This window comes from Schistocerca cancellata, chromosome 1 (genome assembly GCF_023864275.1).
Source record: "Schistocerca cancellata isolate TAMUIC-IGC-003103 chromosome 1, iqSchCanc2.1, whole genome shotgun sequence".
NCBI classification, from domain to species: Eukaryota; Metazoa; Arthropoda; class Insecta; order Orthoptera; family Acrididae; genus Schistocerca; species Schistocerca cancellata.
The window spans coordinates 954,070,592-954,097,519 of NC_064626.1; the positions used below are offsets into that span (position 1 = coordinate 954,070,592).

Here is a 26,928-nt window from a genome sequence, read left to right on the forward strand (position 1 = left end):
ATAGCAAAACTCCTTTACTACTTTAAGTGTCTCATTTCCTAATCTAATACCCTCAACACCACCCGACTTAATTAGACTACATTCCATTATCCTCATTTTGCTTTTGTTGATGTTCATCTTATATTCTCCCTTCTATCCATTCCGTTCAACTGCTCTTCCAAGTCCTTTGCTGTCTCTGACAGAATTAGAATGTCATCGGCGAACCTCAAAGTTTTTATTTCTTCTCCATGGATTTTAATACCTACTCCAAATTTTTCTTTTGTTTCCTTCACTGCTTGCTCAATATACAGATTGAATAACATCGGGGAGAGGCTACAACCCCGTCTCACTCCCTTCCCAACCACTGCTTCCCTTTCATGCCCCTCGACTCTTATAACTGCCATTTGGTTTCTATACAAATTGTAAATAGCCTTTCGCTCCCTATATTTTACCCCTGCCACCTTCAGAATTTGAAAAAGAGTATTCCAGTCAACATTGTCAAAAGCTTTCTCTAAGTCTACAAATGCTAGAAACATAGGTTTGCCTTTACTTAATCTAGCTTCTAAGATAAGCCGTAGGGTCAGTATTGCATCACGTGCTTCAGTATTTCTACGGTATCCAAACTGATCTTCCCCAAGGTAGGCTTCTACCAGTTTTTCCATTCGTCTGTAAAGAATTCACGTCAGTATTTTGCAGCTGTGACTTATTAAACTGATAGTTCGGTAATTTTCACATCTGTCAACACCTGCTTTCTTTGGGATTGGAATTATTACATTCTTCTTGAAGTCTGAGGGTATTTCGCCTGTCTCATACATCTTGCTCACCAGATGGTAGAGTTTTGTCAGGACTGGCTCTCATAAGGCCATCAGTAGTTCTAATGGAATGTTGTCTACTCCCAGGGCCTTGTTTCGACTTAGGTCTTTCAGTGCTCTGTCAAACTCTTCACACAGTATCATATCTCCCATTTCATCTTCATCTACATCCTCTTCCATTTCCATAATATTGTCCTCAAGTACATCGCCCTTGTACAGACCCTCTATATACTCCTTCCACCTTTCTGCTTTCCCTTCTTTGCTTAGAACTGATGATTATGTGCCTTCAAAATCCTCAAAACGGTTGATTGCGATATTCCAGTTTGTCTCTGAATCGCACGACTAGTAACTTCAAGATCCAGTTGAACACAGTAGAGAACAATAAGGGTACGAGTGTTATTTTCATTGTATTCACTATGACGAGGTGGACAGTGCATGTATCCATTTTGAGCTCATTGAGCGCAATTTCGAATATTGTTTTCACTTGGATGTCATCTGTTTGCGAAACGATTTGCATACAACGGCGCAGCTACAGCGTAATTGTTATGGCATTCACCTAAAATTAACATCATATCAACAATCTCTGTAGGGGGATAGTGAGCCATGTTTTGCTAAAGAATAATTTACTTTCGTCAGTTGATGTTTACGGTTCACAATCTGAAAGTGAAGTGACATCTGATCGCATTGCACCGACCTTTATACTGAGCAATAGTCCGCAGTTTTACCATGGTAGTGCCACACTTGGCTGAGTAATGCTACTGTGAAGAGTTCCCTAACCAGATTTAAATACCATGCCGCCTCCCTCCGTCAAAAACTGTGGCGGGCCATCTGTCAATGGTTTAAAAACTATTCCAGACAAAACTTGATTACTTTGTTATGGAGAATCTGAATCTGCAGTAAAAAATGGATGTTTCCATTTAAGATTTAAAAGTTGCCCCTCACCCCACCCAAGGTGGCGGGGGCTGGGGCTGGGGGGTCACATGTTGTATCATTTGATGTCCCCCTTTGAGCTTACAAACTTGTCTTCCCACTATTTTTACTCGATATATAGTTTTCGAGATAATCTCATACAAAACTTCAGATGGACCACTCTGTGTAAGAATTAAAATATTTCACACAAGTATTACAAATTGTTTTACTTTAGCCCCCAACTGACAAAAACTTACATCTGTCCTCTCTCCCTCTCTCTCTATGCAAAGAAAAATTATACTTTTTTACTGCAATGTTTCCTCCTGTCTGTCTTCTTCTATTACCATTACCATTACGTGCTGTCCATGTTGACAGCTCCGAGGCAGCTGACAGACACAGCAGAGGTTCATGCTTGACACCATGTGCCCACCGGTGGCCACACACTCCACTCCCTTTAGTACAATAAATAGCACAGTACTGTGCACAAATTTGTATTTCTTGATTGAGTTGACACCATTGTACAGGAAATCAGGTACAATTTCTTGTTTATTTTGAACTTTTTAATTTTATGCATCACAGCGAGATATGCTGTACTAAACAGATTGGAGTTTGAGCCCAAAATTTATCTTAAATATTTACTCTCACAAGCGATTTTATTGCACAGGTAGCTACTTTTGTTTTTCCTTCTTTACAAGCAACAAGTTTTAGGAAGTGCTTTCCTTTTTCCACGCTCTGTGACAATACTGACAGTATGTTCTTTCTCTATTGCCTAAAACATTTTCTGAGCACTCATGCTGTACTGTGCTGATCAGCCAGAACATAATGACCACCTTTAGAATGGTGCGTCCACCTTTGGAATGGATAACATTGGCAACACCTAGTGGCCAGAAGCAATGAGGCTTTGGTAGATCACTAGATGGAGTTGGCACCACATTTGCACACTCAAGCCACCTAATTCCCATAAATTTCACAGACGGGGTCAATGAGCACCGATACCAAGTTCAATCACATTCCAGATGTGTACGGGTTCTGCTCTGGTGAGCTGGGGGCCAGCACATCAACTGGGACTTGTCACTGTGTTCGTTGAACCACTCCATTGCACTCCTGGCCTTGTGACATGGAACATTATCTTCTTGAAAAAGCCACTGCCAATTGGAAACATGATTGTCAAGAAGGGGTGTACGTGGTCTGCAACCAGCGTACGATACTCCATGGCCATCATGGTGCCTTGGGTGAGCTCCATTGGACCACGGATGCCCAGGTGAACCACGTTTCCCAGAGCTTAATGGAGTCACCACCAGCCTGTGTCTGTTCTCTGCAGTACAGGTGTCACGGAGCTGTTCCCCTGGAAGACAACAGATTCACACCCTGCCATCACCATGGTGAAGAAAGTATCAGGATTCATCAGACCATGGATCACACTGCCACTGCACCAACATCCAGCTCCAATTGCCAAATGCCGATTTCAGTCATAGTTGCCAAAATTGTGGTGTTAACATTGGGGCACATGCATGAGTTGTCATCTGTGGAGGCCCACAGTTAGGAGTGTTCGGTGCACTGTGTGTTCACACACACTTGTACTCTGCCAGCATTGAAGTCTTATGTTAGTTCCGCCACAGTTCGCCGCCTGCCCTGTTTTACTAGTCTGCCTCACCCATGATATCCAACATTTGTAACGAGGGCTGGCCGCCCAACACCACAACACCTAGATGTGGTTTCACCTTGGTTTCACCATGTGTTGCAGGCACTCACCATAGAATTCCTGGAACACCCGACAAGTCGTGCAGTTTCCGAAATGCTCATGCTGAGCCTCCAGGCCATCACAATCTGCCCTCAGTCAAACTCAGATAGATTGTGTGTCAAACTCAGATAGATTGTGTGTCTTCTCCATTCTACACACACACACACACACACACACACACACACACACACACACACAGTCATTGATACTACATGCACTGCACTTGTGTCTGACAACTAGCAGTCAATCCTTGCGAGGTGACAATGCTACTGCCTGGATGTGTTTATATTGGTTGTACGTCGCTGGTCATAATGTTCTGGCTGATCAGTGTTTTTTCTTCTGTGCTATATATTTCATCACATTATAGTTGTTTTTTATTACCTGTCCCAACATAAAAATATAGAAGAAACAAGCTATTTTTGCTGCTTGGTAGTCCAAAAGGAACTATAATTGCAGTGCAATTTTTTTACACAGGAGATTTTTCTATTACACCACCATAATTCCTTAGGTACATCATAGTAATAACCTGTAAATTTACAATTAAACATAAGATTTTAAAAATAATTACCAAATGAGATCTTCAATTCAGAATTCTGTGATCATGAGTTGAGGATCTGCTTGCACAAAAAATCTCAATTATTTAATGATAAATAGCACACAAAACTGCACAAGTGTAAATCTAGAGGTTGTATTAAACTATTACACCTCAATTTACTGCTTCTGCCTCTATACCTTTTGCTATGTAATGTTGTCACAAATTAATTGCAAGTCACATCACACATACATTTAAATAACAATAAACTTGGCAACATGAAAAAACAAATTGAGGGCACAGCTATACACAAAAGAAAGTGGCCATATTCAAGGGAATAGCACTGTTTGAGATCATACAGTTCTTTCAGATTCAGTTGTCTACATTAACACACAGGCACATTTGTTAACACGTTTCTGCAATACTATTTAAACTCCACACACCTGGTTTTAATGAGCAATCCCTGGCAGCAATCTGCATCTTTCTGTGTACAAAGTTGATTTTTGAGGGGAAAACTGATGGCTTTTTGCGCACAATGACACTCTACAATGGAGTCTGATTGACACGAGCTACAATTTTGCTTCATGCCTAACAAAAGCTAGCCATTTTTCATTGTTTAGAAACAGTCCAGATCAATTTTTTTTTTTTTTGGAATTTTCTGTTATAGTTCAGTGCACTCAGTGTTTTCCCTCCTTGGGAAAATGGTTTGCAACCTACATAACTTTATATCTGATCTCTCTTCACTGTACATAAAAACAAAAATTAAGGAGCAAGCTCCTGCTTCGATATGAAAACTTTAAAGCTGTAGAACTTGATAATGAGAATCAATATTAACTATCATGTTTAATGCAACAAACTTAATTATGTCTAGTGGCATACTGTGTGCGCTCACAGGAATTAATAAAGGAAGTACAATGAAAATGGGGAAAAAAACAGTGTAATGGAAAATCAAAGTTACAAAAGTAAAATTTCAATCTACTGGTTGTTACATTTTCAAAGAGCTGTACATATTGCAAAATGTTATGATTCATAATAGAGAAAAAGACATAAAAACTAGAAAAAGAACCACGTTCTTAATATGCACTCTTCGAAATGGTACAGCATCCCTGCACGAAGGAACTATGACATTCAAGCCCTATTTACATCCTACTTATAAAATGTGTACCTCAGACAATCTTCGAACACAGTATGTGAAGAAGTATGAAAGAACAGTAGCTCAGTGCTTTGCATGTACAACTAAAGCACAAGAGTACGGTTGAAACATTTTTGTTAAGGTTACCAGGGATGTTAAACAAACATTTCAAAAAAACTGTATAGAGAAATACAAGTTTTCAGATAACTTCTCACATATGCAGTTGACTTACAACTTATTTGGCAGAGAAAATAAGTCCTTCTGCAAAATTGTCAGGGTCACGCTATACTTATTATTTTTCATACACTGTTGATAGGTTATACAGTTAAGTGTAAGTGGTGATGTATTTCATTCCGTCCCTACAAAAACACCTTAAAATTTTATAACGAAGTTATATAACCTGAAAGGGAAAACAAAAAGGAATGTGGGAAAAAAGACAAAGTAATACCTGTGGTAGACACATCTTAGTGATGTCCAAAACTTAGAAAACTGCCACATGTCTAACCCTTTCCCCTCACACACACACACACACACACACACACACACACACACACACACACAGAGCGCGCGTGAATGAATGAGTAAAACACATATTAGGATTTCACGGGAGGAAAAAAAGAACAAAACACGGAAATTGTCAAACATTTTATATTACATTTACAAATTGAAACAAACACAAAAGTTAAAAGGTACTTTTATACATTACCTTCATATAAATTACTGTATTTTAATAATATATATGTATATATATTATATACTGTTTATTGTATATATATAAAAGTCTATTTAGTCTCGTGTTCTTGCTGCCTCTTGGGAAACTGTCTCTCACTGTAACACACACACACACACACACACACACACACACACACACACACACTTGGTATTACAATTATCTTCCTGGGAAACATCTATCAATATCACAACCAGTACTCCCCAAAACATGTTCTCCTATAAACATTCAGAATGCAAAGCAGCCTCTCTGCAGTACATTATTTTACAGTTTAGTGATAAAACAGCAAAACAATGGAAAAACTTAACAACAAAAATTAAATGGAAAATCATTTTACTGGCTTCAGTTAGGTATGAGAATATTGTTGCTCTAAATTTAACCCGTCTGTGGGATTTCTTCATTATTAATAAAAAAAAAACCTCACTAAATACAAAATGCAAGTTAGGTTTCTATTTTTAAATTACAACAGTATAAAACACTGTTTTTGTTGGAATAAACAACTAATAATTTACATTACATAAAGGGACACACAATAACAAAACAATTCTGGCAAGTTGTGAGAGAAGGAGAAAATAAAAATAAATGCAAACATACTTCTTTTACATACGCAGCTACATAATATACAGTAAGCATGACAACTTCTACTCTCGGAAATACATCACAACTACTGCATGATGACTTCGTGCACCTATTTGGGCAAACACCAAGAGAAACACGCAAAACAATGATTTATTGAATAATATACGAAACATGGGAACAAGCTGCACATTTGTTGATTTAGTGCTGTGATGCTAAACTCTGACAAAGGAACCCACTGCAGCAGAAGCAGTTAAATTCTTTTTAATGCTACATTAAAGTGAGAAACATAGTTCTGTCATTGCTACATGAAATTAACAAGACAGAAAACACAATAAAAAAATTTACCTACAATTACCTTTAATGATTCATGTGTCATTGGCACAGTCTATGCATAGCATATATTTAATCCATGCATAATCCTATTCAATGCATATTGAAAATTGTGTGTATCAGCTGTCACCAGTATCAGCCACATAAAATGCACACACACATGTAATAGTTTTCCTATTTGTCTAGTCACACATAAATTAATAGTGATCCTGTCATAAGTATTAAAGGGGAATGATGATATATTTAACATGCACTTGTTACTTAACAGTTTTCATGTGACTAGAAAAGCAAGCAAGTTTTTAGAATGGCAAGTTGCAACTTTCCTGTCACATGTCTTGTAGGAAAATTAATACAATATTCAAATGAAGGCAATAGAAAATTTACACCAAGGCAAAGGTTTTGAAACTTTATGGACATAGGAGGCACTGGTTACCATAAAGTGTATTTCCAAGGAAGATTAGCATTAAGATATATTGCACTGCTTCCAATGTAAATAATGCCTGCAATAAATTATACAATATGTGTCACCAAAGAAGAGAAAATAGTATACACATTACAAATACTATTTTCCATTGTCGTGTACATTTGTGTAACAGCAACAATTTCAAATGTCGTGGTGATGTTCTCTTTCAAATAGTTCATAAAGTCTGAGCAATGGGGCACAAACTAATTTCAATTTATAATTTAAAAGTTCTCTACAACTGTAGCACCCTAACAAATCTAATGGGTTTTGGAACACAAAGTTATTTTTCTTACACATTCTGACAGTTCAAGGACAAATGTGAAAATAAAATTCATTGAGTGCAGCAGAAATGGAGTTTTTCAAATGCAGCTCTATTGTTTAAAGTATTTGTCTTTTTCATAATAACCAAAAATATTGTCAGGCACAGATTTTGCAAATCAGGTAACAGAACAATTTTTATGCTTGATTCTAAACAACTGTGGGAAATGTAATACATGCATAAATAAATGTGATATTTGGTTTGTGACAGTGCAAAGGATTCTTTCTCCTGGTATCATTTTGGCAACTATCTTAATGCAAGATGTGAGTGTACTACTACTAAAAATTTCCCTGGTCCAAAATAAAGCAAGATGCAAGTTCAAAGTATTTGCAAGGAGAGACCCCCCATGGGTGGGACCGACTTTTTGAAGTCATCTATATGGTTGTGCACGTTGGGATCCCAGGTATCATGCCGCCATTCACCCTGGTGGGCCATCGTTTGCAAGTAACGTGGAGTGGGGTGGGGTGGGGTGGGGGAGGGGGGGCTGTAATTTCATATGACGCTCTACAGCTTTCAAAATAGTAGCAATACATAGACAAGCAATATAGCATTCCTCACAAGTAGATGGTTGTGCATTTGAGAGTCTTTAGGTGTTTTTAATTTTTTGTTGTTTATTCATTATACAATGATTTTGACCATTATTTTTATTCATTTAATTAGTTTAAATCTAATTTCTTAATTTTTAATCCTTATGCACATCATTTCAACCATTGTATTAACTTTTTGATTCGTTCTCATTTTTTGCCTTTCATTCTTCTTTCATTTGGAATTTTGTATACACGATTGTAATAATTATTAGATATCAACTTCAATTTAATGTGTTCTCTTTCATTATATTATATTACATTTCCAGCCATGTTACTGCATTCATTATTTCTATTCTTCATTTTGTATGGATTTTGTTTTACTTATAATCCCTTCTTTCATTTAAATCTTCACCTTATTTTGTTCATAGTGCAACAAGAATTTGTATTTTAAATGTTTGTATGATGATCACCATCTAAAAAAAATTATGTTTTATAATGGATTTTTTACACCACTGCTCAATCATTATAAATAAATTACTTTGTATTCCGTTTTTAGACAGTAGATCAGCATTTCCCAATGTTTCAGTATTATAATAGATATATGAAAATAATTAAATTCACATGCACGATTCCAAATGGAAGAAAAAATGACAGCAAGTCACAAAGTAAAATTATGTGACAAAGGATTTGAAATTAAAATACATTAAAACCAATACTTGCTTAAAAATAAGGGTTGAAATCATTGTGGTAAAGATTAAAAAATAAAAAATTCAAATCACCTGAGGTGGTTTGAACCCAAGACGACCTGCAAATGAGGGCTGTACCTTAAGCTCCTATTTTGAAGGCACTACAGGATCACATTAGATTACTTTCTCTCTCCCCCCCCCCCTCCCCCCCCTCTCTTTGATTATGAGGATCTACCAGGGTGAATGCCTGCAGGGTGTGTGATATCTGGGACACTAACCCACATCACTGTACACATGATTTCAAAAAGTCAACTCTACCCACAGTGACCCCTCCTATTCAGATATTATTAAAACACTGTAAAGCAATACATCTCTGGACTATCACATCATTTTACCACCACTAACAACATATTCTTTTCTTTGACCCAAGTTCAGGGTAAATGTTGATAAAAGTGGAACATAAATATCTCTGGGGTACACCACCACCCCCTCTTTCTTGAAATCTACAACACTGTTGGGGACAGATTCAAACAATGTGATGTGGTATTATAGCCTATATAGTTTTGTTATTACATTTCAATAAGAAGAAGAAGAAGAAGAAGAAGAAGAAGAAACTGCAGTAACATCAAGATTCTTATTTTTGATCACAGAATTATTATGCATTTAACTCAAGTATTTTTGTAATCTAATTACATCAACAAGTTCTTGTAACCCAGAACTTGCTCATTAAATGGCATGAATGTAGTTTAATTTGTACCTTAGAAAGTAATGATTTCAATTAAGTAATGAAGGTGTTCTGCCCAAATCATTGTAGATTGGTCTCATTGTTAAAGCACAATACATGTGCACCACAGTTAATGTAAATTCTATAGTTAAGAAACTTTGTCTGCACCAATTGCTCGGGTAATAACCATCAAATTAAATGTTATTCACTGCACTTTATTTTATTTGTGTGTTCATCTTCTCCAGGTTTCCATATGTTCCACTGGACTAAATGAATTCTATTGTATAAGGCTAGTGTTGTGTAGCAGCTGTCACGTTTTGTTGCATGTTCGAAGATTGTACAAGCCAGTACAATGTCCAAACGTAGCAACAGTATCTGCAGCAAAGAGCTATGTTGATCTCTCATCTCTGAAAATACTGTTATTTTACTGATAACAGTACACACATTTCCCTTACACTCAACCACTTGCAACTCACTCTGAAATTTTGTTTTTTTTTTTAATTTTTAGAAATGAAAATATGCAGGAGAAACATTTTTCTTGTTGTAGAAGCATGAATCTTTGGCGTACACAACCTAAGGGATTTCTCCTGGATTTTTTCTGACCATTTAAGATATAATACCCAATGATAAGAAATTGATTGGAAAATATTTGAAAGTCAGTGCATATGTTAAGTCGCTCTCTCTCTCTCCTTTTCTTTCTTTCTTTGAAATACATAAGGCATTTACAATTGTCTATTTTCCAGAAGACAATAAAATAATGCACAAGAGACTTAAACTTATGTAAAAGAAAATTAGGCAGTAGTTTTGATAAAAAATAACACCTTCATTTCTGGTGCATAAAACGAACACACAAGAATAATGATTCAACACAGATGCAAGATCTTTATGGTACCCAATGCTATTGTTAATAAACAAACATGTATGGGCTGTTAATACCTACTTATTTTATTTCTTCAGATCTTCTGATAGTGGGTTTGTAAGATGTTTCACGATTCATTCACAAATGTGATCTCAGAGATATGTTGATCTAGTTTAACCTCACAAATAACTCTCACAATTTCCTGTTTGACACATGCAGTGAGTTACCTGCAAGTGGGTTCTACTGTATGTGTTGCACATGCTTCTAAACTGTTAAACAATTCTTTTCAGTACACACTAAGCTGCTGATTGGAACTTTCATTCTTTGGTTTCCTTTTGGATTAATTCATAAGAATGCAGCAATTTTATAGTGCTATATGAAGAAAGCAACAGCAGGTATATACATTGTCTTTTTACTTCACTGAAGCCTGTTTAAAACTGAAATCTTGTGATCCTTGGGTTGCATATTCATGGAAGTCTGAAACTGTACGTTTTATTTTATGACCTTTCGCCACTCCCCCAACACGTATCAGCAAATACCTGAAAATGGTTTTGCTAGAAAAATCCTTATTTTTCAGTTAAACCTCAACAGTTAGGACCATTTGCCATAGGATGATGATCTTAAACAGATTGTGAAAACAGAGGGTTATTCAGTGGGGGGAAAATATCTCAAACCAGTGTCCAGTCTACACTCTTACCCTCTTCATTTGAACACAAAAACCTTTCCATCAACAAATTAGCATCAAAAAACTTTGATGTATGTAATTCAAGACTAAATCACTTGTTTGTAGTTTATTTAACAGCAAATACATATCAAAATATTTTCCCATATAATTAAATTTTTATGACCAAGACCGATAAAGTGATGTAAAATATTGTTACTTCTCCAATCATTCATATGATCTCTACACGTTATATCAGTAATCCATTGCTATCTTCTGACAGGAATCACTATATGGAATACAACACACAGTAAAAATTTGCCTCCACAGTATTATGAGAGGGCACAAAATTGTTTCTAAATAAAAAGCAGAAGCGGATCATAAACCCTTACTTTTGTGGTGACAGGAGACCAATTTATGTATGTGCACATAGGGTAGACCATTTACCTGCAAGTTTTTTCTACAGCTGATTGCAATGCAACTATTTTGCTATTTGACAGATTTAAGATCTTGAGAAAATCAAATAACATAAAAAAATTTTGATCTTGTTGCACAGTGTTTAGCAATGGGCGCAATAAAAGTAAGTCGACTTACTACAGGAAACAGTTCAGTATTTATACAGAACACAGATCAAGGCAACAATACAAAAAATGTAAGCTGAACTGATGATGTCAAAGTTCAGATTGCAGATAAAAGCAGCTACAGTCAAAAGAAAACAATAGCATAGCTGGTAACTTTCAGATTGTCATTGTAGAATGAAAAAGACAAATTAATAGCTATTGAGATGATAAGAAGGAAATCCTAACAACGCACGCCAATCAATGTTTTTTGGGATCAAAAATAAAATGGAGAATCAAAGTAATGGTGTTATAAATTCATATGAAGGTTAAGAAAAATTCCTGGAATAATAATGCCTTAGGATATTAGTACCTGGTAAAGAAGCAAGATGACTTCCCATTTATCAAGTTTTTATTGCGTGCATTTATATCCTGCAGCGGATATAATCATCTCAACACGAAGACATGTAATGGACTCTACATCAACTGTTATAATCAGTATCTATTTACTTCATACTTTATTAACTTACTGCATGTAGTTTCTCATGCCATGTGCCACAGCTGTTTTCTCCCTACCAGTTTGATAATGTTTTTTACCATCTTTGAAATATTATTCCTGCAGATTATGCTTACACTTTCAGCGTTCTTTCTATTTTTGTTTCTAATCTGCGACTGACAGTTTTCAGTTATCTCCATTACGCTATTCTCATATCACTTGTTAGTGCACAGGTTTTCACATATTAAGCACTCTCAATGAGTCACTTACTTTAGTTAATATCATGGCACTACTGCTCAGCTCATTTTCAGACTGCTACTGATACAGATTATGCCTACGAATATAAGATTGATTTTCAAGCATGTCCCATTACTTCTCTCCTGTCATTCCATTTCTTCTGAGAGCACAAACCAAGAATCCAAGAATAGTTCAGTTTTTCAATTTTATTTGATTTGGGGGTTTCACTCGATTCACAAACAGAGAAAAATCTTAGGGCAACATGTACAATGTTTTTAACATGTTTGTTTTCTAACTTGCAGTACAGATAACACACAGCAATAATATAACATGTCTTGAATATTTTCTTTATGTCTAAAAATTAACAGTGTTTTACAACTGGATTTGTCTGGCATTTTACCAGTAAAAATGTTTATGTTTGATTGACCCCCCTTTTTTTTATCAGTTGCTGTGCAGTCAGTCTGATAAGTATACCATTCCTCTGCTGCTGTATCAGATAAATGTGAACCTGTTTCATGAGATACAGTTGCTCAGATCAGTAATTTCCCAACACTACTCTCATTACCCCTGTTACTGAATTTTCCCCATTTTTGCTATTGCACAAATATATATACACACATCTTAAAACATAATTACAAAGGGAGTATGAGAAAACGACAACACAACTGTGTTTATGTTGCACTGGACAGCCCATCAAACTTATCTTTCTCACAGTAATTACTTGAAACTAGGGTGTAAATACTGATTTACCAAGAGAACTAGTTGGTTATTATGCACACAACAGTTCTAAAAATGCTGTAAACCAAGTGCGAACATCAGAGAAACTCCATTTCTATTGCCAAATGTACACAAAAATTTACATTAAAAAAATAAAAAAGCAATAATAATACCTTCAAAATTGGCAAAGAACATTTTGCCAACAAAGGCAAAACAACTAAAGACAAATAGCACACGCCCCAATACAGTATTATGATATCAGGCATTTAAATGACTGGCACTCGGTTATACAACAGGTGGCAGTTAGGCACCATTACATCACCTTTCACTCTTGCTAGGTTCCCTATAGAATGTGACACCTATGAATGCTTTCTCTCTCGCTTTTTTCTTTTTATTCCTTTTTAAAGTCAATAATTCAAAGCGCATGTAGATTTAATAATGCAACCCTAAAGTTGTTGGGAACTTCTTGCTTGAAATTGGTATAGTGTAAGTAAAATTAAAAATAAATGGATATAGCTGTAACTACATGAAAAGAGACATCCCAAGACACATGCAGTTAGTGCATGTAAGGCATACAAATATGAAAAAAACTGGCAGTAAAAATATCTTTTGTAATATTGTCTTATTAAGACTTCCTATATTCTGTTCACAATAACATCTGCTCAAAAAGACGTAATTTTCTTCTCATTAGAATATCAGGAGGCAAATGTCCACAATTTTATCAGTGTTTCAACTACATTTCTGTTAAGCTGTATCTGAAGGTACCTTCACTGGTTTTTTGCTTTCAGTTATTTTGTTGCCTTATTTCTTGATAGTTCACCAAACTCCAACTAGCTCAGAGAGACAAATTTGGTTATGATCATTTGAAAATTTGTCACAAAATTGCCAGTCAACTTTGCCTTGATTCTAACTGTTAGTAACAAGATTTATTTGTTTGTACTGCTGAATTCAAGCTAAGGCTGTTCTTATGCATAGGATAATGCACCTTGAGTTAATGCAGAGCATAGACAGAACAAATTAGTGTTGGGTTACTTAAAAAATAATAATAATAATAAAATAAAAATAAAAAAAAGCATTATAATGAAGTTTGTAAGCATTGTATGAAGCTGCTGATTTCTCTATCTTATAATTTCCTGAATATAAAGACTCCAATGAAGGCAATTACACAGATATAAAGAAAAATATATGAAGGATAAATAAATTTACATAAGGAATCTTTTATAAAACACACATCTTATGTACTTCATAACACAAAAAAAAAAGGAAGGAGCACACACAGTATGCACAGACGTGCTATGACACAGTAACTCAAGAGCTCATGAGCCATTGCTAATTAAGATTTGGTCTTCAGACACATTAAGTACAACACAAACATCTCCAAAACATAGTTATTTTTTTTTAATTCAGCACACAAGTTTATATTCTGTGAACTTGCAGATTCAGTATACTGATATTAACAGATAATACAAAATCACAAATTAAAAAAGAAAATAATAATAATTATAAGAAATATAGTTTGAAGGCTATTTCAGTTATATAAGTGTGACAAATTTTGGGACATGGGGAATATAGTGTAAAGATCTATATAAATTATGGAGTAACAGGATAACTTGCAATATTGCAGTAGCAACAATCAGTTATGTTGTGTGAAGATATCAACTATTTATAATTTATGGCACTTAACAAAAACAAAATGTGTCTGTAAGTCTTTAACAATACAGTAACTACACGTTAATGCAATCATCATTAATTTGTAAAAAATTAATGTTTATTTTCTTCATTTCATTTCATTAGAAATTTGTCCTCTTTCACTTGATAGTGGCATCACAAGATTACTGGTTGTCAGGGATACAAGCTAGTACCTCAAAATGAAATGATGTTTCAATATGGTAATCTATAACCCCTTCTTGACAAAGGGAAAGTCCTGGCCCCTCGTAAGTAGTTGTAGGTTGCTTGTTTGTTGTGTGGTAACGTTCGATTTCTAAGATAACCGCACACCTGTATACCACCTGGGCCAAGCCTTCCCTATACAGAAATTTCATAATTCATATCATAAACACTAGCACGGTCTGGAGTTGGCGTTGAACTTCGATGAGTGTCTTGAAGAACTGAAGATGAGGTCCCACTCACTGGGCCGCTAACAGTTACTAACCTATGCTCGGAACGAGGAGTACCTGGGGAAGCTGAAGTCAGCTCTATTGAATCGGACATCTCTAACGCTCGCACAAATGACATGGGTCTTCTTGAGCCCGGACTGGGTCGTCGTCCATCACAAGAAGAAACTGCCGCTGTTGGGGTGGTAGGGGTTACCATTGTCTTTCGTTTAATCTGTGGAGATTGTGGAGGAGGGTACACAGGGACACCACCACGCACTGGGGGGTAATAGGAAGCTGGAGGACGCTGACTATACATTTGCTGCTGCTGTTGCTGATGCTGCTGCTGCTGTTGTTGCTGCTGCTGCTGCTGCGTAGGACTTGTTGGGTTTGAGCGATAATACTCGTACCCAGCACTCCTTTGATGCTGAGAAGGCAACGGCTGATGATGATGTGATGATGCTCCAATTCCATTTCCATTGGACCCATAAGCACCAGGAGAAGTGTCCTTCCACGTATAAACTCCCCTTTGTGGAGAGCCAGCTAATTCTCGTATGTTATCTGCTGTGTTATTTGAGCGTGCATATGCGAGATCACCACCAGATCCACCTTGCCGAACAAGCTCACTTTCTGACAAAAATCGACGCTGCGGACTTCCATAACTTGACGTTGGCGGCGCAACTCTAGATGCTGGATGAGGCTGTACGCTGTGATGTGTATGGACAGCACTGATTTGTGAGGGCTGTTGCTGAAATTCATAGTATGTGGATGACGGCGTCCCCATTCCCCCAACTCCAATAAAATCTGGTCGTCGTGGCTGTGTGGGAGTGCCTGGGTTGGACCTATTAAAAACAAACATGTTTACAGAAATATTAGTACCTTCCCAAAAAACACACTAAAATTCAACTGCTTTTAACTCTGTGATTAGCTTGTCATTAATAGCATACATGGAGCAGGATTTTTTTTTTTTTTCTGCGTTTAATTTTCAATGAGATCAGTAACAGCAAAACACTTTTACAGGATGTCCTTTGGCAAACATTCTGGTATACTAAAGAAAACAATACTTAGAACCATAATATTTCACTCAAGCTTTCTAATGTATATACTTGCAAAACTAAAATAATTAAATATGTACTGTTATTGCTAAAAGCAGAACAACGACCACAGGAAGGTTGCAAGAAAGTGCTCAGAAAATAGAATAACAGTGGACCAAGAGATCAAGGAAAGCAATTTATAACAGCACAACAAATGAAGTGAACAGCAAAACAAAATTACAAGCGATCTTGTGGGCATCTGCGAAACTGCTAAGGAAACAAACAGCTTAGTAGTTGCATTACGAGACATCGTATAGGGCCAAAATCTTCTCATAACCTAAACTAACTAACAATTTCAACAGATATACCAAAGAGGCTCAAACCAAAGCAGTTTGAAGCAAACTTGGTATTTTAGTCATCATTTTACCTTGAAGGGAACTAAGAATGAAACCCCAGAAGAAGGTTGAGGAGTTAACAAATGATGTCGTGAACAAAGACTCAGATCAGGCTGCTTGACGAAAACATCTCCTCAACTGGTTAACATCACCTAAAGAAACATAATGTGCATATGGGTGCACAGACAGCTCTGCACAATATGGAAAAGTTGGTGTATGTGTGTGTGTTTGTGGAAAAGAAATAGTCATGTTAGAAAAAGACAGTACAAAAGAAGGAAATATAAGAAAAGTGTCTACATACAAAGACAAAAGAGAGTACTAAAATATTCACAGAGAATAATCACAGCCAACCTGCTATTCCTATGAACTAAAAAATCAGTGTAGCTCTGTATCTTCTTCCAAGACACACAAAAAGTGCACTGACAAAGTAATCCAAGCTCCATAGTATGTCCTACAGCTGTTGCCAACAGTTTTCTGATATCAATATTCTCTCTAACTCATGCAAAATATTTGACTCGATATGCAATAAAACATTATGAAAAGCCTGCATATCTAAATGCAAGTTTGTGAAAGCTCAACTACTTTGACAAGTCATATTAAATTTTCTAAAGCCAAAAGAAATCTAATTTACTTTGCTTCACATGCGGCAGATTACTTGTCAAATGAACACATTAAATTAAATTAATAAAAATTATAACTATAATCCAGGGAAAGATACTTGCTGCAATATTTCTTGTGGCATCACTCAAATGGATGCAACAGTGCTTCAGTTATAAACTGTAAGCTCCAATGACTGGTGGAGCAGTATAACTGAAGCACATAATATACAAAAAATGTTATAAAATCTACAAAAACAACAGTTTGACATCATGCGGCTTACAACGAGAAACTACTATTACCCAGCTATCTGGATGTTTGGTTTATGTACTATAAAAATATGGCAGAAGTCAAATCTTCTGGTCTAGAAACATAAAACGAGTAATTTTATGCAAGAGCCAACTGATTCAGTCTTTCACATACAATGTTCGCTCTCGTTGTGGCTATAGTTCCCAGGAATTACATAGGATCTTGCGCACAATTTACTGCCTAATGTTTCATTATCTTCTGTGCAATACATCACAAGAGAATATGTGGAAAGGTACTTAAATTCCCTAATATCTAAAAGTTTTAAGGAAAAACATGATCCAAAATTTTACTGTTGGAAATGGTGAATATGGCTTGTAGAACCATTTACTTCTTGTCCAGTACACTGGACATTGTGGCACAAGATTTGCAATTCCAGTGATGGTACTAGTTGAACTTATATTTTTAATTTTGATTACCACAACTGGTTTTGGCCATCAAGACCGTTTTCCAGTGGGAGAACACATACAGTTAAGTCAGTCTGTGTACTCACATAATGGCAGACATATAACCACCAGCTGAAACCAGTCATGGAAATCAAAAGTAAAAATACAAGTGCAATTAGTGCTGTCATTTGATCCCACAAAACATTAACACTCAGCTCAATGAATACACAATTTGTAACGTAAGCAACAAGATGACGTATCTGCTGTCGAACTATGTGCTGGGGTCACAAAACTACCAAATACAATTCTCCAAAACCTGAGGGTTTTTTTTCCCCTCCTTCTTTTCTTTTTCACATATAGTCATCATTACACTAGGATGTAGGAGCCATAGAAACTTGCAGGATTATTTAAACTATACAAGATGTAAGCCTTGGTGTTAAAGTACATCTTGCTTACATATTCATCATATGGACTCCAGGGCCCACACTGTTTCAGTACAAGATATTTATATGTGAATTGTTTAAAAAAACCCAGTACATTACAAGGTACACAAGTTACGCAGTACTGTGAGTACATTGTTTTATTGTCTTGTAAGTCTAATATTGCCACTAACAGGTACCGTCGAAGTTTTGTTGCATTGGTAAAAGCATAAACAACACTCTAGAGCTTGCTGTCTCTTACAATACAAAGAGACTGAAATTGAGTTCTGAAATAGCCAGCATTATAAATGCACACATGACACGGTGTTAGCACTGTTTGTCAAAGAACTTCAAACAACCTTCTATTTCACACATATAATTCTTCATACAATCTCAATGGAAGAAACTGATGCAGTTTACATAGCATTCTCTCAACTGACAGAAAATAATAGATGATGTGGCCACTACAGCCAGAGAGAGAGAGAGAGAGAGAGAGAGAGAGAGAGAGAGAGAGAGAGATCGTCATGTTGAGCTTTTGAGAGTGTGTGTGTTTCCTAATATGGAAGAAGGCCTTCTCGTCAACGGCTAAAATGTACAGCAGTCTTTTCACTGTGCTCGTCTGTGACTCCTCCTCCTCCTCCTCCTCCTCCTCCTATTCACAATACAGTGGTACCTCGCTTCACAAGCACCTCCCACACCACGCAATTACTCACTTAATGAGCAATGTTCCATATAATGAGTGACGATAATTTATTGTGAGGTCACCAGCTGTTCACATGTGGAGGGGGAAACGATCAACAATATGAACCTCATTCATTCTTGGCAGCAGCATACGAACAATGTCTTTAGTATGTACTGCATCTCAGTTTAGCCCTTTCTGCTACCATCTTAATGCAGCTTGTCATCATCAAACATTTTTCTAAACTTGTATTCACACAGTGTTTTCCTGTGTGCAAATTTTATAACCTTCACAAAAATGTCCCTGAAGATAAAGCTGCAAGAATACGACCATAAAAGAAAGACAATGACCTTAGAAATGTAGCTTACAATCATTGAAAAACGCCAACATGGTGTGAGCACTGCTGATTTAGTACACACATACAATCGGTCTACATCAGCTATTTGTGCTGTCCTCAAGAACAAGGACAAGATTTAAGAGACAGATGTTTGAAATGCAGTGACAAGAGTATCTAATCAACAGTTTTTTATTATTCTATGGATAATCGTATTATCCTGTGAATAAATGAAAAGCAACTACAAGGCGACACTTAACGAGAATATCATTTGTGAAAAGGTGAGAATTATTTTTGCTGACCTCGTTAAGAAGACACCAGGATCATCAGTGACCAAAGAAGTGTTTAAGACAAGCTGTGGGTGGTTCGAGAAGATTAAGAAAAGAACAGGCATCCACAGTGTCATGAAACACGGTAAAGCAGCCAGCTCAGACATAAAGGAAGCAGAGAACTCCATCAGGAACTTTAAGATACTTGTAGATTCTGAGAGTTATCTGCTGCAACAGGTTTTCAATTGTGATGAGATGGGTCTATTCTGGAAAAAGATGCTGAAGCATACTTTTATAACATCAGAGGAGAATGCATTACCTGGTCACAAGCCAATGAAAGACCATCTCACATTGCGATTCCGTGCCAATGCAAGTGGTGATTTGAAAATTAAACCACTGCTTTTTTACCATTCAGGAACTCCACGAGCCTTCAAGAAGTGTAAAGTACAGAAGAGCAGGTTAAATGTGATGTGGAAATCCAACAACAAGGCTTGGGTGACACAGAATCTTTTTTGTGATGTGTGAAGTCTATGGTCCTCCGGTGAGAAAATATTTGCTTGATATGAATCTGTCACTCCATGACTTGCTTGTAATGCACAAAGCTTCTGCCAATTCTCCAGGCCTACAAGACCACCTTTTCGGAGAATTTCAATTCACCAAGATCCAATTTCTGCCTCCCAATATCGCTCCGTCACTCCAGCCTATGGACCACCAGGTTATTTCTAACTTTGAGAAGCCCTACACTACAGCACTCTTCGAGCAATGCTTTGAGTTGAAAAACTGCCAATCTCACTCTCAGAGAGTTTTGGAAGTCTCACTTCAACATTGTTGCCTATGTCAAGATGACCAGAAAGGCATGAAGAAGCTTTGGCCAGAGTGCACTGTCAAATGTGACTCTGAGATATTGAGTCAGCACCTGTGGAGCCCACCATCAACAAGATTGTGTCTTTGGTCACGAGCATGGAACTAGAAGTGGAGAACAATGACATCAATGAGCTTGTGGAAGATTGCAGTCAAGTAATGATCACTGAAGAGGTTACTGAGTTGCAGTGTTTTTCACAGCAGGAAGTAGAGAGGAGGAGGGTGGTGGTGGGGGTGGTGGTGGGGGGGTGGGGGGAGAGATAACAGCGAAGCAGCAATCTTGTGATGCAATAAGAGAAATGCTGAAGGCATGGATATCAGTTGATCAGTTGCATCGTACATTGAAAATCATCACAGCAATAAAGAGTGGCATGTGCACTAAAAATTTATTTGATGATAATGCTGTCACATTTTTGCCAAGTGTTGAAGTGTTGGCAGAACAAATGACTTCCTTGTAAAAAAGAATTAACTATGTATTGCGATTAGTAAAGTACATAATATTGTATGTGTAATTTTCTTTGAATATATGGCACATAACACATTATCATATTTTACATTAATTTGTATGTGATAAATTGTTTCGCTTAATGAATGTTTCGCACTATGAGTGAGATTCTGGGATGAATTACACTCGCTATGCGAGGTTCCACTGTATTGTTGTTATTCCATCCTGGACTTTCCATTGTTTGATTTTGACAGATTAAAATAACAGATATGTTAAGTAGAATTTTGTTATTACAGTCTACTAATGCATGACGTAGAAAGTATAATCACATTAATCCACCACTGATAACAGCAGACGAAATACTGATACTGAATTATTGTTGATTCATCTTCTCAATACCAGTATGGCACTGTAATTCCTGCAGCATCCATTTTCTGTTGTTCTCCAAGCACTGGATGGCGTAGGTACAAGAATTGGGTGACATGCGTACAAGAACAGTCTGTACGCACACTGACACTGGCTGGATCGGTGTATATTGGCTGTTACAGCTCTGCCATGCCTGACTGCATCTATCCACTCAGCAACCATTCTGTATGATAAAGCAGCATTTCCTACTGCTTCCACAGGCTCCTCAAGGCATTGCCATGCATTCCTTCCACGGTAAACTGTAATCTTTATGTAATAATGCCGTTCAAGTTTGGTAACATCCACCTTGAATGACCGCTCAACTCATATTGTGATCTCTATTCACACTTTATACTCCTGGAAAGCACTGCCATCTTGCATCACATCACATTACTACGTATTCTTGAGGAACTCCTGACATCATGGAATGCGCGGAGTTTGTAATGCACTATTGTAGACTGTTGCAATTGACAGTCAAAAATGTTTGCAATGACAAACTTCTTTTTCGTCTTTTTTCTCATGCTATATGTTTATGGTCGTGTTTGTGTTCTTCCATCTTCCTACATGTAATGCTTATACATATGAACTAACCTTCCATTTGCATGTTGCAGAATTTTTCTAATTCGTTAGCATTTTTAAGACAAAAAAAAAGATGCTACGACTTTTGCAATAACTCTCATGGAACTTCATTTCTGCACCTAGCAGTTTGTTGTTGACCTGTCTGCTTGTTGTGCAGGATTATAGGTCGTGTTTTATTGTGGGAATAAAATCTGACAGGAGGAGTGTCTGTTTTGATCTTAGAACAACTTGTTTGTTTCAGATAAGATTCTGATTTGTATATGACTAGAAAGCATGCCATCAACAGGGCATTCTGAGGTACCTAGTTGTTCATATAAAGCACTGAAGGCAGCAGAAAATGTTTCATATACAGAAATTGGTTTTATTTAGAAATTCATGCTCAGAGTACAATAAAATTAACACAGTCTTCAACCTACATTATTCTCTTGTGTGCTCAGTTCTCTGTGATAACACTGAGTGTAATTTCTGCATACCAGGGCAAACCTGATTAAGTCATGACACTGACTTTGGTGAGATAGAGAAAAAAAATGAGTGCACAAGTCACATTTATGCATTTCAAAGCCACTCCACATCAAAGCAAAAAAGACAGATTTGAAGCACCATTACACCATGAAACCAAAAACAATGAAGGGTGTATATAATGATGATGCTGAGCTATCATTGTTGTTTCCAGAAGGTAGAGACATTGCTCCACTGAAACCAAGATACCTACAGTCCATGACATCTTTCAATTCATTAGTTTTCCCTTTCATTTTATAACAATTTAAAAATACAAAACAGTGCACATTGCACAGGGTATATTTAAGAAACTCAATACTCTATGTATTTGTTTCAATTTTACTTGTCAAACTTTTTAATGATTTACACAATTTGTCATAGATTCTCAGACACTTAAAAAAATGGTTTCATATTCGCCATTAACTGTACATTACAATATCCACTGTTGCAATTTTGGCCTTATGGTCATTTTCAAATGGTTACAGATGCTGGAAAGTCAGCAGTAGACAACATTAATAAAAAGCATAAAAATGTCATGAGCCTCTATGTATTGTGTCTTTTGTCACTTACACCATGTGTGATGCATAGGATAAAAACCCATAAAACTAAATTCGTGCTTATTCCACATGTCAGTAATGAACACTGTACTCACATTACCCATGAATTCAGTTTCATTGGTTTTTATCCTATTCGCCATATAACGATGGTGTATGTGACACAAATTGACATGAGCCATAGACACTGATGTCATTTTTATGCTTTTTAGAAATGATGACTACAACTGCGTTTCAGACTGAAAATGACCAAAAGGTCAAAACTGTGATTGTGAATATTGTAATAAATGTAGTCAATGATGAATACAAAGTCATTTCAAATAGTTTTCATGATTTTACTTTAAAATTATCCATTTGTAACAATGAGTTACTTTCTTAAATATAAAGTTTGTTAAAAAAAAGTAGTACAAGCAGGAGTAGAAGTAGATAGTATTTTTTAATTTATCGTTATTTCCAGTTGCTACATTAGATTCTACCATCTGATGTGCCTATGTTGTGAACTATTTCATGCACCTTTAATTAACTGCTTTCCAATATCATACTGAGAAACATCTTGATATTTTAATCTGTTGTTGCTTGTTTGGGCTGACTTTCAACTGAATCCATTCAAAAGCAATACACACTATGTAAATACTTTAAAAAAGATATATAAATAAAACTATTCCACAGCTGGAATCCTATGTAGTACGTGCACTGGATCAGGAAGTGCTTCATCACTTACTTCAGCCACAACATTACAGTGGCTACTATAGTACTAATGCATGGAGTATGTTTACTCATTAAGGTTGTTAGTAACCAATTTTAAGAAATGGGCTGTTTGATTTCAAATTATGCTCACACATGATTTAAACATTTGAAGAAAAATGAGGCTGATCATCATCAGTCACTTGATTTCTTGTATAAATTGTCATTTTCAACCAAGAATTTGCATTTATCCTGTCTACTCAGCAAAGAGTGACTAACAACAAACATTGTTCCAAGTGTTCCTGCTCCAGGGTCCTAACTTCACCCATCCTACACCCATATCCTCTTCCCCACAGACTCCCCTTCCACCATTCTGTCTACCACCTGCAAATTCATTCCATGTCATCATTGTACACTGCACCAACTCACCAGTGCAGGTGCAGGAGCATGCGCAGCTGTCCATGCTGCATCCCTATCCAGTGCACCTGTTGGCTCTCCCTCATGCATGCTTATCCCTCTCAGCTGTCAGTCACCCTTCCACAATGCTCCTTCTTGCTCCTCACCACCTTTCCCCCCCTTGCTGGTGTGTGTGTGTGTGTGTGTGTGTGTGTGTGTGTGTGTGTGTGTGTGTGTGTGTGTGTGTGAACAGCTGGTTCTATCACAAGACTCAATATTCTTCTTCATGCACTTGGAGTAAGAACCCAATCTCAACCTAAAATTACATTTGTACTCAGCAAGTCCTGGTACAGTGAGTGGTGGAGTGTAGATAGTTTAGTTTGTCCTGTGTATTACCCCTACTCATTTTCGATTCCATTTGAAGACAGAACACAGGAGAAATGATTGTCAGTACTCTTACGTGTGTATTAATGTGTCTCTTGGTTTTCTCATTATGACCATTATGCAAATGTATGTTGGAGGAAGCAAGAGGTTTCCTGACTGGTATTAAAAATGGGCTCTTATAATTTTGAGAGTACAAGTCTCTGTGATACACAACAGCTTTCTTGTATTGTGTCCCAGTGAAATTTCTGAGTATAACTGAATTTCGCATACCAACTCAGCAAACCTATAATGAATTGCACAATTCTTTGGATCTTTTCTCCCTCTTGGATTAATCTAACTTGCCAAGGGTTCCACATTAATGAACAGATAACATTAGATTTTTGCAAGTGGTCACTAAATTTGACTATCTCCCTTCTGCAAGCAACATTTCTGTGATCATTCACAATAGGTCACATATACTCATAGATACTTAACAGTTCTGACTCGTTCCTGTAACAGTTCATCACTTGTAAGTTGAAACAATATTTGGTCTTTCCATGTATTACATAAATTTATATCATGAATCTGCCACCATTCTTTACACTATAAGGCTTCCTGAAATCTGTGCCAGTTTTTTAACAAAGTGAACTCTACGTAAATAACTGTCAACTATGAACAGCTTCATACAGGTATAATGTAGTTTACATGTATTATGAACAGTAACAGACCTAATGTATGTATCTGAGGTATAATTGATGCTAATTTTGCTTTGCTTTTATGGAGGTTTTCTGATTAAGGGTGTCATACAGAGTTCTGTTGGCCATGTGGTCTTCCACCTAACTGCATACCTGTTTCAAGTTACAATAAGAAATATTTTGTCTGCCAGCACAACAGTATGGGCTCATGCAAAGATAGACAACAAGAACATGTCATAAGAAAGTGTTCTACTATCTGCGTACTTATGGACCTCACAAACAAAAAAAAGTAGGTTGCACACAATCTGTGACTATGTAATCCATGTCGATTCCTATAGCTGAGTTGTTTGGTCTTCAAAAAAGTTGCCAAATGACAAGAAAAAATAATTGCACCTCACCTGCTCAACAGTAAAGTACACTGGCTCAGTACTAAAGTACCAAACTATGGATCCAAAGATCTCATCAGTCCTTCTCAGGATTCTTAGCAGTCACTTATCAATTCTTTCATCTCTGCTAATGTTTGAGAAAGATGCCACACTGCACCACAGCTCAAAATCCACATTAATTGTAGGTCCCCCATATACTTCAAATGTCCGATGAGGGCAATAGCATATTATCTCTAACAACATCAAGCCCAGTAAAGCACTAGTGACATTCAAATGAATCTTCATGTCAATGACAGATTTTTTTAATTCGCTACTAAATAGCCATCACTTGTTTCAGAGATACATATTATTGTGCATTTGTGTAAAAGAATGCAACTCATTGGTATCTAGCTTGGGAAGCTACTTTAAAGTACATATCTGATTTGAGGCATGTACACTTTTGTGCGAAATTTTCCAGCTGTAACTTTTTGACAACCAAGAACTGCATGTTTCAATTCTCCAATTTCGTGTTCAATGACTAGGTGGAAATAGTGATGATCTCTGGTTTCATCACATTTAAAAATTCTACTCATGATGATATTCATTACAATCAATTGTTCACTGCACAATGAGATGTGTTAAAGTCAGCATGTCTTTCAGGGAGTGTGGTACCACCCCCCCCCTTTCCAAAGATCCCACTTTTCCAATTTGACAGAGTGTTGCAGACTGACATGAACTAAAGCTCTGCAGGTGGGTGGTGGAAGTTCCTTAGTTTGTTCCAAAGATTATTTGACTCATTCTTTAATCAAAATGATGTGGAACGAATCAGTTTACAGGATATGTATACATGATTAGAGTTAACATTAATGAACACACTATCTTTAAGTCCTACACACACAACTACACTAAAAAAACCAGACCTTTTTACTGGCTAATAGTTTATAAATAGAAATTTGTCAATGGAGTAGAAGGAATTGTTCAGGAAAAATGATTTTAAGTAAGGTTTGAAACCGGCTTTGCTAACTGTCAGACATTTAATAATATTGGACAAATGATCAAAAATTTTTGTTGCCACATATAGAACTTCTTTCTGAGCCACCGACATGTTTAATAATGGGTAATAAAGATCATTTTAGTTTTCTTTCCACCTTGTGATGGATTATTTATGGTGAATTTCATTAGTGAATATATGTATTGTGATGGCACAATTAAAATGCCGACAAGGTCTGTTCAGAAAATTCCGGAACTTTGTCCTTGAAATTTTTCTGCACTTATCTTTTAGTTATTGTGCATGGTTGTAATGTAGCAAGTTATTACGAGATAACATTCAATGCAGTAAGGCACGCAGCCATATAGCAAGGTGGCTTCAGGATGGCTACATTTTTTCTTCGCTCTGACGTAAAGCGCAGCTGACGTTACCAGCTGTGAGAACTGTCTCAAGTAACATTCAGTCAGTACGCAAATGTATATCCCCTACAAATCTAAATAAACCATAGTAATTATCATCCGATTCTGTTCAAACTTGATACCCAATCTTTTATTGATAAGGAAGGGATCCTGTAAAAATTTCAGATTTTTACC

General features: G+C 36.6%; 1 protein-coding gene across 2 annotated transcripts in view; it reads right to left on the bottom strand.

Annotated features, from left to right (window-relative positions):
* Positions 1 to 5,739: 5,739 nt before the first annotated feature.
* The window catches only part of LOC126088257 (palmitoyltransferase ZDHHC8), a 288,604-nt gene continuing 267,415 nt past the window's right edge, over positions 5,740 to 26,928 (bottom strand). For both annotated transcript variants that reach the window (XM_049906397.1, XM_049906390.1), the window contains exon 9: positions 5,740 to 15,925. In XM_049906397.1, coding sequence (XP_049762354.1) covers positions 15,016 to 15,925 — 910 coding nt within the window. In that variant the 3' untranslated portion in view covers positions 5,740 to 15,015. The remainder of the gene's footprint in view (positions 15,926 to 26,928) is intronic.